General features: G+C 36.4%; 1 protein-coding gene across 9 annotated transcripts in view; it reads right to left on the minus strand.

Moving 5' to 3' along the window:
• The window catches only part of PKP4 (plakophilin 4), a 245,229-nt gene that overhangs the window by 154,468 nt on the left and 72,875 nt on the right, over window positions 1–17,886 (minus strand). For all 9 annotated transcript variants that reach the window (XM_004743897.3, XM_004743898.3, XM_045066796.1 and 6 more), the window contains exon 2: window positions 13,015–13,151. In XM_004743897.3, the coding sequence (XP_004743954.1) occupies window positions 13,015–13,146 (132 nt within the window). In that variant the 5' untranslated portion in view covers window positions 13,147–13,151. The remainder of the gene's footprint in view (window positions 1–13,014; window positions 13,152–17,886) is intronic.

Raw genomic sequence — 17,886 nt, forward strand, 5'->3', positions numbered from 1 at the left:
TCTTATGTACTCCCTCACCTTTCCTAGGTAATTAATGTGAGTCTGATGTACACTAGTCTATTTGTGTTTTGTTCCCTATTTCTTTTCCAGGAACACTCAAACATTTTCAAAATATGTCTTCTACAAGCACTGAGAGCTGATTAGTACCAGACATTATGCTAAGCTCTGGAATACTGTGGAAAACATCCTTGGAATTTTTATCCTGGAGAGGGGCAGTCCAAAAAAATGGGTATTTATCACACTTCTCTCCATCTTCCTTCTTTTACTTAATGATACATGGTAGAATTCCCTCCAAGGTGACTGGTAAAGATTTATCGGAGCAATTTCTTAGTGAGATTCCTAAATATACTCTAAAGATAGTTGCAAAGAGTTGAATTTGCAAAATTATTTTAAGATGACACAACCCATATCTCCATGGATCCAGACAGACATTGGTTCCTCCCATTAGCTTCCTCATCATGATGATATAAGGGCCCTTAGGCATGTAATCTCTGTCTGGTCCTTTGCTTGGTACCCTTTTCATGAGCCAAGTCTTAGCCTGGGCCCATCCCTCTGAGTATTCCTCTTTCTGGATCCAGGTCCCCCCTAAGTGGTTCCGGGGTTGGAATATGTTGCTTCCACAACTGTTCTATCATCTCAAGGATAACAACTGTAGTGCATGTTTACTGAGTATCTAACTATTTTAGTAAGAGTGGAACCATTATGAGGACATAGGAGCCTTCACCCAAAGTTCAAAGTCACATAGCATAGCCAAGGGCAGAAGTGGGAGCTCCTGATCTTAACCACTGCCATGATACCCTTCCGGTATCATGGTACCTTCTGGATCTGAAGACTGATAGTTGTGCAAAATTTTCCAATTCAACTATGGTTCATTGACAAGTTAATAACTTACAACCTGTATATGGGTCTGTTCTTTCCTTCTCTGTCAACCAAACTCTGTAGTAACATTTTATTGTAATTTTTATAAAGGCTTTTTTCCTTCCTAGGTCATCTTATTTTGTGGCTTCAGAATTTTTACTAAGTACTACATGTGTTTTATAAGAAATTTAGAAAATACACAGGGAAAAGCATACCTCCTTGAAAGTATCTCCTGTATTATCGAGTACACGTGTGTATATACATAAATATGTATTTCTATAGAAGATTCTACACATATAGTTAGATAACTTGCTTTCATTTGTATTGTGAACACCCCCATGTCATTAAAAATTCTTTAAAAATGTGATTTTTAATGGCTGCACAAACCCCATCAAATACATATACTATTATGTAATCTTTTTACTCATATTGGGCAATTAGTTGTTGCTAATTTTCAGATATTAGAAACATCACTGTGATTAATATCCGTGTGTTAACAGTAAATATTTCCTTAGACTGGATCCCTAGAATTAGAATTACTGAACCAAAGACCCAACCATTTTTAAGGCCTTGATTACAGATCATTAAAGTGCTTTCCAAAATGGTTGTACCAATTTTACTCTTCACGAGTACTCCATGAAATTGCCAACACCACAACACGCATGCTGTTTTACCTTTGATTTAATAGTTGCCAGCATAATGCAGATATATTCCCATTATTTTAATTTATATTTCTGTGATACTAGTGAGTTAAGAAAATTACTTCATGGGGTGCCTGCGTGGCTCAGTGGGTTAAAGCCTCTGCCTTCGGCTCAGGTCATGATCCCAGGATCCTGGGATTGAGCCCCACATCGGGCTCTCTGCTCAGCAAGGAGCTGCTTCCTCCCTCTCTCTCTCTCTCTCTCTGCCTGCCTCTCTGCCTACTTGTGATCTCTGTCTGTCAAAATAAAATAAAATAAAATCTTAAAAAAAAAAAAAACAACCAACTTACTTGATGCTTAACATTAAAAAAAAAAAAAGAAAATTACTTCATATGCATGTTGGTCCTTTATATTCCTTCTGTTGTCAAATACCCCCTTTCTCCTTACTCATTTGTAATTACTCTACATAGATTACATTCATTTTATTTACTCATCCAACAGGTGTATGCTAAACTATTGTTGCCTATCTTGTCTTGTGCTAAGGATACAAATCCTTTTCTTTGCAGTCCAGAACACCTTTGGGAATTTCCTTACAAGACATTTTCTGTGTAAGTATATATCCTTAAGAAGATCGTATTACCAATGTTGACATTTTAAGCACAATTAAAATAATACTCCAAGAAAGATAGAAATTTGTTCCCAGCTCAAACTGCAGATTTTTTATTTTTGGGGGGGTGTCTTTACAAATTCAATAAGCCAACAAACCATGACTTAAGTTACTCAATATAAGTGTACAGGTTGCAAAATATCATACATGTGGAAACAATGAAAAATGCCACCAAATTCCTAAATCAAACTCTGTATTCTCCCTGTGGAGTGTCTACAACTTAGCTACTATTATCAAAAGTGAATCAGAACAGTAACAATGGCCAATAGTGGCAGTCACCAGAGTAACATATCTATCCATCCAAGGAGTATGTGTAGCTCCTGGACAAGAGGAAGCAGGAAAGCACAAGAGAATAACTGCAAAATCTAACTGATAACATGTAGTAATCCTTAATTTTTGGTTTGGAGTCTTAATTGAGTAAAGAAGATGCACTAGTTATTTTATAACATGGATTTCTTTCTTTCTTTCTTTTAGATTTTTAAAAAAATTATTTGATAGAGAGATAGAGAGCACAAATAGGTAAAGCGGCAGGCAGAGGCAGAGGGAGAAGCAGGCTCTCCAGTTGAGCAGAGAGCCCAATGCGATCCCAACAAGCTAGGATCATGACCTGAGCCTAAGGCAGCCGCTTAACTGACTGAGCCATCCAGGAGCCCCATAACGTGAATTTCTTATTTGTGAGTCTTAAATTTGGTTACTCTCTGAAAAAAACACAACTTCAATTATCAAAAAGGATACCAGGGTGCAAGGGTGAATATATCTCATGAGATCCTGAATGTCTGAGAATATCTTGTTAATCCTTCACACATCAGACGATTTAGCTGGATGTAAAACTCTTAGAGTACAAGCATTTTTCCTTCATCACTCTAAACACACTGCTCTATGCTCTCCTTATATCTACTGTTTCAGCAAAGCTAGATCTCAATCTGATTTTATCTTTTGCAGATAAATCATGTCTTTTCTCTGGATTCTTGTAGTTTTTTTCCTCCTATATCTTTGTAAATATAAAATTTTGTCAGTTACTCCTAGACTGGTCTCTTTTCCATACTGATGCCTGGATATTCACAGCTTTACTTTCTGCTTAGAAAAAATGTTTTAAAATTATATTAAAGTATTGCTTCTGTTCTAGCTACTATAAACTCTTGAGAACATTCACAATGCTTTGCTTATGTTGGATTTATTTTCTGTAGACTCCTTGTCTAGTAACATCTATCATATCCTTTTTGTTCTTTTCCTTCCTATTCCAAGATAACTTCTCAACTACTCTTGTGACGGCCAATGATTTACCTTTCTTCTATATCCATTCTTCTCTTTATTGGCTCCACTGCAGATTTTAATTGTCTAGTAAGCATCTCTGTAACCTAACTTCCTGGATATGGATCCCAGATTCCTTCCTAATTCACTGGTAAGTTTGGGCGAGTTAATCAACTTTCCTGAGTTTCAGTTTCCCTATAAGTAGGGGCAATAATAACAACTATCTGAATAATTCAGGGTTTTTGGTTAAAAGCAACAGAAAATGCCGTAGCTAATTTAGGTTTAAAAACAATTTACAGAAAAAATTTGCCTATATCACTTAAGACTACATATTTTCCCATCAAGTCCATGAAGGTGGGAAAATGCACGGAATAAAGAAATTTGGATCAGATGTTCAGTGGCCAAAAAAATGGAGATTTTCAAAGCATTAACTCATGAAGCTGTGATAAAGAACACCAGAGATCCTCCATGTAAAGCACCTAGCACAATGCCTGGCACATGATAAGTAATAATGTTAGCTATTGGTATATTTTATATATATTCTATATATATACTAATACACTAATATAGCATATATTATGCATATATATAGCATATATTAGTGTATTAGTAAATACTAATATTATGCATATATATAGCATATATTAGTGTATTAGTAATTCCTAATAGATTTCTATTCCATAGAGTTCATTGATTCTTATATCCTATCCTTATGATAAAATCTTTTCCAAATTAATAATGTTTTCAATAGTAGGGGTGGTAGCAGTGATGATGGCAGGCAGAGAAGAAAACAGCAGTCTGGCTGTTCTAAGAGGCAGCAAACCCAGTAAAACAATGGGGGGTCGGTCTTTGTGATCACAGAGGCAGGCCTGGTATAGAGAACCCACCGGCCATTGTTCTTCATCCTGCTCTACTGGCTTTACAACAGGACAACTCTCCAACTCTGACAATAGGGTGAATGTCCCCATAGTTTTTAATGGGGAATCAAAGTAAGTTTTATCAAGGGCTCAGAAATTAAAAAAAAATTCAACCAAATAAAATAGTTACACACCAGTAAAATAAGTTCTCCTTACTCTGTGGTGCAAATCAAATAAGCTACCTGTAACAGCATTCTGTTCAGTACACATAGTTATACAAATAGAAGTTTCCTATTCTTACCTACAGACCATCAAATCTTCTCATCAGCTTAAAATAATGCCAACAGTAGCAATTACTAAGATATATTTCTCTGCAAAATAATTTAATAAGAATCCACTTTTTCATTATACTTTGCTAACTGAGTAAGAAAAAAATCAAGACCCTGCTGTGAAGTGCTTACATTATATAAAGAAAACAATATTCACCTTATTAAGAAACAAATGAGAAAATGGGGGCAATGGGAAACTCCAGCCAGCTTCTCCCCTTACAAAAGTTATAGCTTTAAATCAAGAAACACATAAAGCAGCTAAGGTCATGAGTGAAAAAAAGGAGGTGCCAATTACTCTGAGCTTGGGCAAAGTAGGCTTACTCTTTATTTTTTTAAATAAAAAATTTATAAAAATAGTTGCAAAGGGGAGAACTGAGAGTTTACATCAACTTTATGATGGAAAGGAATTTTCTAAAGGAATAATAGAACGCAGAAATGCTCAATCTGAAGGAAATAGTAAGACTTAATTCTGCCAAAATAGCGTTAATAGAAGGTCCTATGCAGCGACTAAGGACCTTCACCTTGATTTTAAGCTTTATTTAGGAGAACTTGCAAATCAGATATATTTCCATTACAGAGGATGATACCACATGATGAATACTTTTCTTGTGTCATGCTGCTCTATAGGAATTTTCATATGTAAAAGTCTCTAAATTAAAATATAAAGAGCCTATACATTGAAAAATGCCCTGAGTTCCAATTTTTAAAGGAAAATTAAATTTTTTCAAGAGCCAAGAGACTTCAATTCTAAGAAAACTATCTTTCAATTCATGACAGTCACATTCATATCTGAAATGTAATTTATATAGAGTTTAATTGCATAACATGCATTTATCTTCAAGTTTCAATAATGTGCTCTTTCAACGTGCCTGCAGACTGTTTCTAATAATGCAACCCCTGAATTTTAAGGTCTGAGTATATAAAAACTCCTAAGACTCTATAAGCTAAGACAGAGACTTGTCTTCAAACTACTTGAAGAAAAAACAAAACAAAACAAAACTTAGGAATGCCTAAAATGAAATAACCATAACCTAAATTACTTTGCTGCAGTACAAGCAGATCCAATCACTTTGGAAACAATACATTCATAATATATAAACAGATACAGTAAGACCATATGGACCCATTTCTGCAAAAGTAACAAAAATGGTAATTGAGAAATTGAGAGCACTTCCACATAAAGACAGGCTGTTTTGCTCTAGCTATAAAGTAACTGCAGGGTTAGACCTGAGGGAAAAAGAATGTTTCTAAAATATTTTTCTCTTCAGAAAGGATTCTAAAAAGAAAAATGATCACACAGTGCAGGGAATTCGGTGCTGAACGATCCTGTCACCCGTTTAATCTCACTGACTCAGCAGTCAGTCATTTCCACTTTAATAGGATAAAGTTTGCATGTACAGGGGAAAAATTATATCATATATTCATAATTTAACACTGACCAGGAATGGTTATTCAACTGAAAAGGAAATTATCATTTTAAACATGCCAAGTGAGGCTTAAAGTGTTAATAAAGGACAAAAACTCTATTACTTTCAAATGTAAACAAAAGGTAATGCTAATTCAACAGCAAAAATTGAAGTTAAAAATGCCTAAGTTAGCAAATTTATATAAAACCGATAGGATACAATACATATCTATAGCCACATATCTATAGCCTGCTTAATAAAAAATGGGGCAAAAGTACACATTCTTGGATTTTGTGGTTCCATTAATGAATATTCACACTGTGCCAATTACTTCACATAAAAGTATAAAATATGGTTGGTCCCTCTGCATTCTTCTGAGGGTGGAAACTGCACATAAGAGATCATCTTTGTAGGCCTCCTTACCATCTCTCTCCTCCTTTTCCAGGATAGAGTGCTATGATCACAGTAGGCTTTCAATCGATATTTTTTATTTAGATAGAAGCAAGCACTAAAGCTAACTACAGCAGAATTATAAACATTTTTACATTCTCACTTCATTAGCCCAATAAATATTTTGGGGCACCTACTATGTATTTTATGTCTGCACATGTGATCTAGCTATGCGTGAAAAGCGAGATAGAGTCTGTTCAAATTTCTGGAATTGAAGAGCTCTTCAAAACAAAACAAAACAAAACACATCAAAACAAAACAAATAAACAAAACCTAGAGTCTGAATAAACATAAAAAGATGTCTCCAACTGGATCAAATAGAAAAAATACACAAATATTCGGGATATACCTCTGGGACCTCTAATACTGGGCAACTTTGCTAACAGGTCCAGCTGATCATTTATAGGGCTATCACAAAACGTACATACTTGTTGCTAACCTGGCAGTCTCATTTTTTTATGTTGCTGAGGACAAGTTTTTTGCATACACTCACATACTAAATAAACCTGAAGGCCATACTCTGTTGTATTCCTTAACCACAGAGATACCTGAAATGGAAGATACCCTACACCATGAACACACAGAATAGAAACCTTACGTTCTGACCACAGTACACACAACTGAAGAGGGCTGATCGGAAAACCAACTAGGAGGGCGCAGAATTTTTGAATCCAGACCAAACAGTGTCACAAGAGCTCTGCCACTTGACCTCATGCTGAACCACATCTCCATAATATTAAGGAGGTAAAGCTGTAAAATTTGATGATCCCACAGAAATCACTAAGAAAAGATCTTACCTTGTGTTTGATGATGCAGTTCAGGCACGGAAGACTTCATCATACATAATTACAATTGCCAGGATAAATCAGTTACCAGTGGGAAAAATGACTAAGTTACTAATAGGAAAAATGTGAAGTTTTAGGCATTGTACTTACACTGCTTTTAGCTAAGCAAAAAACTATGTTTGTTTACGGTTAAAATTAAAATTCCATCTTCTGCATGTGGTTGAGGTGTGTCAGAGAATGATTTCATTGTAAATAAACTTGGGGGCCAAATAAAAGGAAGCTGCTAAGGCAGGTGCACAACAGTTGAGTTGTTTCAGTTTCGGAGGAATAAAGTAAATAATTGTACTGGAATTTGTTCAGTTCTGGGCATTCTGCCATACAGGAAGGGTGTGTAATTACTGAAGCTAACATATCCATGTAAAAATGAAGTAATATCAATAGGGCACAGTTGGCTCCAAAGTTCCTTACTCTATCTTCAAAAATTAAGGATCTTTAATGACTCTCATTTCACTCTTTGATATTAAGGTTTCACTTAAGTTAATATGGCCACACTGAAGGTAGAATTGAAATTTTCACTGAAGTCAGAAAATATTGTTTTGAGGCTTCTAAGAGCCTCACAATTAAAGTACACTGCAATTTTCACTCATCAAAGATAACAAAAGAAGTATATACAGTACATAATTTAGGACTTCACCAGAGTAATAGACTACACATAAAATGAGCATGTTTCACCAAATCTATTCTGTGCTTATGATTTCATGCTATCTGGATTGGCCTCAGCCTTAAATGTGGTTTCCAAACGTCTTAAATTGGAAGCCAAAAATAAAAGAGTGCAGTTTGTGAGGGAAGAGCAGAATGGAAGTTAAAGGGCCTGAGTATGGCCAAGTTCAAATAAAGATCTTCAATTATGCAAGTAATTTAACAACAGAAAATAAGAGTGTAATAAAAATTATGTGTGATTCTATAGAATGCAAATCAACTTGTATCCTATATGGAGTCAAGAAATATGCTTGTTAACCCTATGATTGGCCATATGGTCTTTTAAAGAGTTACTATAATCCAGATCACATCCTATCAGTTATAAAAACTACAATACACTGTTCCAACTGATAGTAATGGCCCTTGGCTCACTGTTTCCTTTGTGCCTGTGAAGGTAGGACAGTGACACACCTATGTGGCAGGGCGTGGTGGCAAAGCTCTGGATGAAGAGCCAGTGTGTCATCAAATTCCAATTCTTCTATATCCAAATACTTACCAACCACTTCAAGGAGAAATCAATCATTTAAACCTAAGGTTTTCACAGGAGGAGGCAGGGCCCTTTTGAGAGAGTACCACATCTGGCATATTTCTTTATTGTACTAGGTGTAAGATAATAAGTTAGGCACAGGCCATTCTTAAATTTGCCAGATATTTGAAAACTACGAGGATACAAAAAAATTCTTTATTTCCAGTATCTGTATTCATCATGGACTCCTGGATCCTTATTAAGCAGTTGAGCTGAACAGGAGAAACTGTCCAATGCTGATCCTGATTACAGCCAACTGGTGGTTTCCGTTTAACTGGAACTTCATGTAATTCTGGATTTGAGTTCAAGGATCACATTATTTTGTTATTCTCATAGGATGATTTTCACTTCTCTTAAAGCATGATTTCTTCAGGGGTTAGTTCTATCACTTGGTATACATGATGCTGGTTGATATTTTGTGACATTACCAAGATAAACCACATCCTCTTTTCCATTCACTTAATTTTCAGTTAAGTTGGATAGATGGGAAGAGAAATTCATAACACCTATGTCACTTTTTGACCACTAATAGGAAATAAAATTTTAGTTTGCTCCATGCAGAGATGAGATTTAATTCCTACATCAATATGGATACATTCAATTCAAATTGTGTAAAGGATAAAAATAAACCACTGAATAGCCACATTTCTCAGTGCTGTCTCTGTGAGATTCTCATGTTCAGTAATGCTCTATGAATGTGGCTACAGGTCCCATTATCTTCACAAAATAGTTAATTGCTGACAAAGTAATCTGAGAGCCAGTATTATTCACCCACTCCCTTTCTAAGCAATCATTTCTTGCAAATCTAGTATCATTAAAGGCAATGGGGGGGAGCCTGTAAAATGTGTGTGAAATAATATATAAAACATGGCTCTGTTGTTAGGGAGCTGATTATATTAGGCAAGGGAGCATACAGTAAGAGTCAAAGCAGTGGTGTAAACTGCTAAAGAGGAGAGGGATCTGACTTCAGCTGGGGTGCAAATGGCGTCCCCAAAGAGACAGCACTTGAACAGAAGCAGGCTACTTCTTTCTTTCTGCCAAAGAGCAAGGATGTTTTCTATGACTGCACAGGTATGCATCTAAGTGACTGACATCAATGTAAAATGTTATCACATTACAAAAGGGAGAGAATGTGAATCTCAACATTTTGCAGCTTTTGTCTTTGGGATCCTAGGGAAAGTATGGCCCAGCAGAGGAAGATTTAATTGTGGTTTTATACCCAAAATCCAATTTCAGATATTAACAGACTAATGCTTTGTTAACAAGACTGCTTTGGTTGCTTGCTAACCCTTTCCGACTGCTTACTGTGAATGGCCCAGGGGGAGTACACGTGAGGTATTTTTAGTGGCTTGGATATACTTTTACTCAAGAAGAACCCAGACTTCCTATCTCAAAATTTAGGAGTGTGTTAAAAAATAATACTCTCCAGGGTGCTTGGCTGGCTCAGTCTTTCAGTATCTGCCTTTGGCTCAGGTCATGATACCAGGGTCTTGAGATTGAGCCTGCATCAGGGTCCCTGCTTGGCAGGAAGCCTGCTTCTCCCTCTCCCACTCCCACTACCTGTCTGTGTTCCCTCTCTCCCTCTGTCTCTGTCAAATAAATCAATAAAATCTTTAAAATAAAATAAAATAATATAAAACACCTTCCAATTTTTTAACCAAGTGCCCTAACATTATGTTTGAGTTGAACAAAATCAGCATGTTGGTAAAATTTATTTTTACACGCTCTATTTCTTATAATACATATATAAGGCTGTTCTAACTTGTGAGCTCAGCATGGTGAAGTTTTCAAAGTTTAATGCCATATAGAAATAAAATACTGTCATAGCATAAATATAGCTAAAGAGACACAAAGTTGTTTTATCTTCATATCATTGTCCAAAGAAGGCTCACTGGTTGTATGTGTGTGTATATGCATCTATATGTATATGTATCTATGTATATGCATCTATATGCATATACACATACTTAAAAATAGAACCACCAGTTCCTCCTAAGAGGTGCCTTTTCTTCTTAGGTAGAAATGCCGATTTAAATAGTAATACTAAGTGCTGGACACCACTGTAAGGATTTTACAATGGTTAATTTAATGTTCTCAATAACTATCATTGTCACCAATTTTTAGAGGAAAAACTGAGGCAGAGAAGTTAAGAAATCTTCCCAAGATGACACAGAAAGCAGTGGGTGCAGGGCAGGAACCCAGGCTATCTACTCAATTGCTCTGAAAGGGTCTCTTCCTTCTGTACCCAATGAAACATTCTTCCTGACAGATGGCTGCCACTCAAGGTCTTTTTTTTTAATCTCAGAGCAGCTCATGTTTTCACTCCATGGCTGTGAACATTGCATTGTAGTGAGATTTAAAAAAAAAAAAAAAAGTAATACATCCTATCCAAGAATATTATTCTTTTGATATTAAATATTATCAAGGACATTAACTATTTCATTTGGGCCTAACACAATTAAGAATGTCACATCCTAACTATTTTCAAATCAAATATATAAGGTGCATAATAACTAGCTTTTTAATGACTAACTGTTCTGTACTCTGTCTCACTGGGCAGATCATAGGGACTGACATTTGAGAAAAGTCGTAAGAAGTTTCTACCCCAACTATAAAGAAATCAGAGGATCTTGCCTGGAAGCTTGAGTTGGTTATTTAAAATCAGATGAATATCCTGGAACAAGAGATGGATATGGTCTTGGGTTGAATGAAATGCTGAGCACTGAGCACTGATAAACAATTTTAAAAGAAATTAAGCATGAAAATTGCAAACATAGATTAGTGGATTCATATTCTTAGAACAGGAATAGAAGAGTATAGCCTCCCACTAACTAAATAATCTGAGATATATATGGTAATTCTTCTCATAAAGAGCAAATACTTGTATTCTTTTGGCTATCTTCAGAAACAGGGACACTTCAAGCTATCTCCCACAAAATAAATTCATTCAGAACACTATTTATCACCAAAAGATAGAATGCTGATGTCATTTGAGGCTGCCAAGGAATTCCAGTGCCAAAATCATGATAGGTTTCCAATTTTCTTCAACATGCAGGGTATCATCCAGTCTCAAGGTACAAATGCAAAGTTCCTGTAGCTATATTTACTGAACACAGTTTCTAGCTTTAAGTCAGTTCTGGGCATTTTGATAAATTTACCATTATGTTTCACCAAAATGGGGAATACACTCACAGCTCAAAATAAATCAGAGGCTTCTCATTTTACAGCTCCTTGGGTCAAATCTCAACAGCTATGAAGTGCAATAAGCAGAGAGTCCTTTTTTTCTCCATAAAGGTGAGAGAAGCTTGATAATCTATCGTTTAGTGGAAAATGGAAACAGTACTGACTATAATTTTTTTATGTCTTCTCAAATTCTTAGTTTGTGGAATGTTTTGAAAACTTCAAATTTCAGTGGGGGAATGGAAAGTAATTTAATATCTTGCCACTTGAATAAGCTATGAAATAACTTTTCTTGAAAACACAGTTCTAATGTCAAATATTCTGGAGTATTCTTTCACCCGACATAACTAGTTGTAAGTTACAGCAAAGAATAAAATAATGAGGTATTAAATATTCCTTTACTCTGTCATCATTAGTCATCTGAATTGCTGATACTGATTTTTGAAAGAACATTCCATCAAATATACACCTAAGTTTATAACTCTTGAGAAGAGGTTTAATCATAAGGCTTAAAAAACTATAATATTAAATTATTTCCAACAGAAAAACCCTCAGAGAAGGCAAATACATCTGTTTTGTTTTGTTTTTGAGGGGAGGGAGTAGAGGGAAAAAAAAAAAAACTATCCCTGGAGCTTTAAACTTACATTCACCTTATTAAGCTTCTAAATCTGAAGAAATTCAGGAAATTCAATTTCTCTAAGCACAGTAATTTAGAAAGCTACTTGTATTTGAAGGATAAATAGCATTAAGTACCTTAAAATAAAAAGTCAACATAAACATGACATTGAAGCAAACTGGCACAGTTTGACAAGTTTTAGAACACTAGCTCACAAAATGAATATACTTTGATTCAGACAAACACAACAAATATAGCCTTTATCCAAAAATCACAAAGACAGCTTATATAATACCTATATTAAAATGTTAAACTGTTCAACAAATCTAAAGATATTACAGGCCTCAAGTTGCCAGAGTCCTGAGAGAGGAGTCAGCAGTGTAAAATATGCTTCACAAGGCTTGGCGTGCATGCACACACTCTGCAATGTGGGAGAGACAGAGACACCAAGCACCATCGATATTGTCCTTACTTGCAGACGCACAAGTATCCTGCATGTTCCGATTCTGACTGGCACCTGGAGCGGCTCTACGTGCCAGTCATCCCAATGTACTCAGGGATGTAAACACCTTATAATTAAAAAACGTGAAGGCATCAAGGACGTTAGACAAGTTTAAAACACATCCAAAGATTAATTTTTAAAGGCATTGAAGAAATAATTGATTGCAAATTCCAGTAAGAGGCTATACCTGCTCCTTCACGGAAGCTAGAATAGTGGTGGCTGTGGTCTCGGGTTCCATGCCTGGGCCAGTGGAGGCAGCTTCCTGGCGGGTCTGTGGTTGCCCTTCCTCCACCAGTGAAGCCTGCTCAGGAGCGGGCATTCCTCCTGCAAACCAGCAGACAAAGAGTTAACACTTGTTCATGCTCTCCTGTGGAAGACCAGGCAGGGACTGAGGATTTGCACATGGTTCCTAGGATATACTATGGACTTCTATGTACAAAGATCACAACTCCTTACAGCTATTTGATTTTTAAAAGCAACATTTAGGGCCAAAAGTATAGATAGTACGACTGAATAGTAAAATAATAATAGTAGTAGTAGCAGTAATAATACATACTAAGAAAATGTATAAACAACACCATAGCAAAAAAAAAAAATGACTGAAGTGTTGGGGAAGAGGGCTCTTAGTTAAAAATGTACTAAGGACAATAAAACTGTTAGAAGCTTGCTAATCACTGATTTTTCTAATCAGATAACCAATGAGTAAATATGATTATATCATAAAACAAATAATAATAAATCCTCTAGATTGCTACAGGGGCCAGTTTGTAAAGTTCCGATACCAGAAGACATCTACAAATACACAAATGCTTTACCAGTTACAGAAGAGGATTATGCAATTAAAAAAAAAAAGGTTTTAAACTTGGGCTAGAAAATAAACAGAAGTCTCCTGTATTTAATAACTAGAACAAGGATATCTATGGTGGACTATTATAGCTAATGTGGTTTCCTTAGAAGAATCTGATTACCAGGGATGCCTGGGTAGCTCAGAGGGTTAAGCCTCTTTCTTCAGCTCAGGTCATGAATCTCAGGGTCCTGAGATGGAGTCCCCAGAGTGATGGGCTCTCTGGCTTCTCCCTCTCTCTGCCTGCCTCTCTGCCTACTTGTGATCTCTGTCAAATAAATAAATAAATAAATAAATAAACTCTTTTTAAAAAAAAAGGAATCTGATTACCCAAAACTGACAATGGCAATGGAGATGGTATTTAAGGAGGCTCTATTTTTCAGACCCACAGATTATGAAAGGATGAGTTCTAAAGCGATGGAGTGCCTCAACACACCAAGAGTGATGTGCTTGTCAGACCACTGACCTGCTAAGGATTTTTCATGAATGCAGAACTGGAGAAAGATTCCCACCTAAAATGCTGTGAAAATTTTAATAACTTGTTTGCACAGCAGACTATTTCCTTGAAAGCACAGCCCATCATACCATGAGTCTAGTCTACTGCCTGGCATATGTAATAGGTATTTAATACATGTTTGTTGAATAAATTAATACATAAATGAAGGGCTGACCATCTTTTCCATGTCTCATTGGAGTCATCAGGCAAATCTCACCAAATATGTGATACTCATGAGATCTTATTTGTTCAATGTGTTAGTCTGTAAACTCATATATGAATGTCAGACCATAAATACTATTCTCAACATTCTTCATAGTTTTCTCATAAAAAGTTACTCTATTGTTATATTTCTATTTTTTTATCAACTTCCACAATGTTCAATTCCATAGTATGATCTGGGGATTTTTCCCCCATTCCCTCAAATTTCAGTATCAGTTTGCTTTTTCTAAAATCATCATCTGTAAGAGAAGGGAAGATATACACATACCACCTGACCTCTCTCCATCTCTCATCCTCAGTCTTCTGACTTACACATTAGTGAAGGTGGGTGTGGGTTCCAGGCTTCTAATAATAGTGGCTTTATTCTTGCCATATTAATAGGCATAAATGGGCAGTGAATGTGATGAGTTTGTGCATCTTCCCTAATGCCAGCTTCATGAAGAGTCCATATGCCTACTCTAGCAGGTGAATTCTGTCTTTCATTTCTATGGTGCCCAAGCTTAGGTAGAGCCTTACCTTCAAGGAGAAGGATCAAGTGTGAGTAGAGGAGGAACTTCATTCAGTCTTGGGATAACTGGGGCTAGGATCAAAACCCAAGTGCCCTTGGACAAGTTGCCATTGTTGAGTCCCACTTTCATCCTTAAAAAAGGATTTACTAATTCTTTCTACAGCAGAATGGAAGCATTTTATGGGAATCTTTATTTTTTAGTATATATGGTAGGCCTGAGATATAAAATATACTTACAATATCATCAATTGAATAAAATAGCCCATTTCTGTATTTACTGGGTACTCAACAGAAACAAGATATGAAGTCTATAAAGAAAAAAATGCCACACATAAAGATCTTAGACTAACATTTAAGGCAAGTAAAGATATGAAAGTAGTCTATGCCACTGAAAAACTACACACCTTAAAATAAGCAGATGGTTTCAAAGAACAAAAATGTTACTATGCAACAGTGAAACAAATAATGCCAAGAATCAAAATTTTTAAATGTCAAGAGTATAATGCCACGAAATACCAATGTGTAAGGAAAAGAGAAACAAATTCAGTGAACAAAGAAAATCTGAGAAAAGGAGAAAACAGAAGCATCACTGGGGAAGTAATTATTAATTATTTACATAAACAGGAAGAACCTTACTGAAACATATAATTATATTATTCTAATTATATGACTATAAGTATACCACACTTATTTCACCATATTTACCCTGATGATTCTGACTGTCCAGGACCAATATCAGAAGAGCATTTTCCAAATACCACTCTGCCCACTTGTGCAGGGGAGAGAGGGTTCAGGCATAAGACAGGGTCACTGACCATTGTAGTGCTTCATCACCCAGCTGAGGCAGCAAAATATGATTAGATCAAGGCTAAGTATAGCAAGATGGAAGCGATGGATTAACACGACCAAAGTGGATGGCCAGAGGCTGTGAAACACTTAGGAATTTGTAAAAGAAACCAGTACCAGGTAGGAGAGGGGTTTTTCATAGGCAGGGATGATATTTTTTATTCTCCAATTTCTCCAAGACAGAAAGGTATTGCAGGCACTCGCTAACGCTGCTGGGCTGAAGAATGACCATGGTACCTATGCGTACCTAAGAGATACTTCACTGCCCCTCGTTTCCCCAACAGTCCCCAAATAACAGAACCCAACACTGGGCAGAGGAGGGATGCCACAGGACTAACAAGTTCTAATTGTAATAAGGTCTTCTATCCAGTTCCCTGTAGTTCTCATAACAATTTAAGGAGTTACAGGAATCGAGCTATGATTAGAATCACAGAGTGAGATTACTTCTCCCCATTAGCAAAGGAAAAAAAAAATAACATCAAAAGAACTTTTGGTGTTCTTTGCTTCTACAGCAAAGGGACTGTGAGAAATAGGGACTTGTGCTTCCTTCCATGACTTCAAGTTGCCTGATCTGGACAAACACATTCTAGGGACTGAGAAAACTGAAGCATTCTGGGGGCTCTCTGGAGAATCACAGGGAATGGCACAGGTGCCAGAAAACTGGCAGCAGGAAAATGCCACTGCTGTTTTTGAAGAAAAGAAAGTAGACTCTCTTTACATCATAAACTAGAGAGCTAGACATGGATCTTAGGTGAGATTCTTATAAGGATTTTATCCAAGAGATGATCTGTGAGAACCAGAAAGGGGTACACCGAAGAAAAGTCATGTTACGCTGTTCTAATTTCTGTCTCTGGCAGTGTAACCATGGAAATGTAGTGTGTCTAGACTCCAGTGAGGCATGTATATTAGAAGTCCCCCAATGATATTATAATCAGCAGAGAACTGGGGCTGGTACAGGGCAACTGCTGACTCTCACAGTCTTTTAATGGCTGAAGGAAACATACTATCCTATAAAGGTTTCTAATGTAATGCTGGAGAACTTTGATCTTGACTCAATCCTAACCAAAAAGTTTAGCTATAGTGTAAATGATACACAGGCATACTCAAATTCTTCAATGACTATGAATACTGAATTAATTCATATAATAACATAAAAATATAGAAAACATTGCTCTCTAGCAGTAATGAACTGCCTCTATGTGATTAAAAACAAGAGGAATAAATCTGGGGTCTTATACTGAAGTTAGCTTAGCAGCACACCAGGGAAAAGATTTAGGCACTTCAGGTTTGAGAGCAGAAAGAGTGAACCATGCATGAGACAAAGGTGCTCCAAAGACAAGGTGATTTTATACTGTATTGACAGACTGCCACTGACAAACGAGGTTAGACATTTTAGGCTATGATCCTAAGAGTTAGATTAAAACCTAATGGTTTTGTAACAAAACTTGTATTTGCCTTTATTACTATCTTTATACTTTCAATCAAATTTGGCTAATGGTTGTATTATTTTTAATCAAAATAAAAGGTTGAGCCATGAGAGGAAGCTCAACAAATTCTTTCCTTTTGAAGCAAACATTCATTCAAGTGTCTGAGGCAGACACTAAGATAAGACAACTTCTATTTCGAGCGTATCATGCTTAGCAAAAGAAGTCAAGCAGAGAAAGACAACTATCATACGATATCCCTGATATGAGGAAGTGGGGGTGCAACATGGGGGCTTAAGTGGGTAGGAGAAGAATCAATGAAACAAGATGGGATTGGGAGGGAGACAAACCATAAGTGACTCTTAAACTCACAAAACAAACTGAGGGTTGCTGGGGGGAGGGGGGTTGGGGAAGGGGGGTGGGGTTATGGACATTGGGGAGGGTATGTGCTTTGGTGAGTGCTGTGAAGTGTGCAAACCTAGCGATTCACAGACCTGTACCCCTGGGGCTAAAAATATATGTTTATAAAAAATAAAAAATTTAAAAAAAAAGACAACTTCTACATTCCGAATTGATGTGAGTATTCCTCAGTTTTCAGAATGTTGTCTATCATATCACAGCTATCTGTTAAAAGGAACCTGGAAGGCAGGAAGCTGTACTTTTCCTGAAGGCATGATGGACACTGGAAATCTTCATGCTGTTTCTCTGTTTGGTTGTAC

Source organism: Mustela putorius, unplaced genomic scaffold (genome assembly GCF_011764305.1).
Source record: "Mustela putorius furo isolate JIRA1106 unplaced genomic scaffold, ASM1176430v1.1 tig00003869_pilon_pilon_pilon, whole genome shotgun sequence".
In the NCBI taxonomy this organism is placed as follows: domain Eukaryota; kingdom Metazoa; phylum Chordata; class Mammalia; order Carnivora; family Mustelidae; genus Mustela; species Mustela putorius.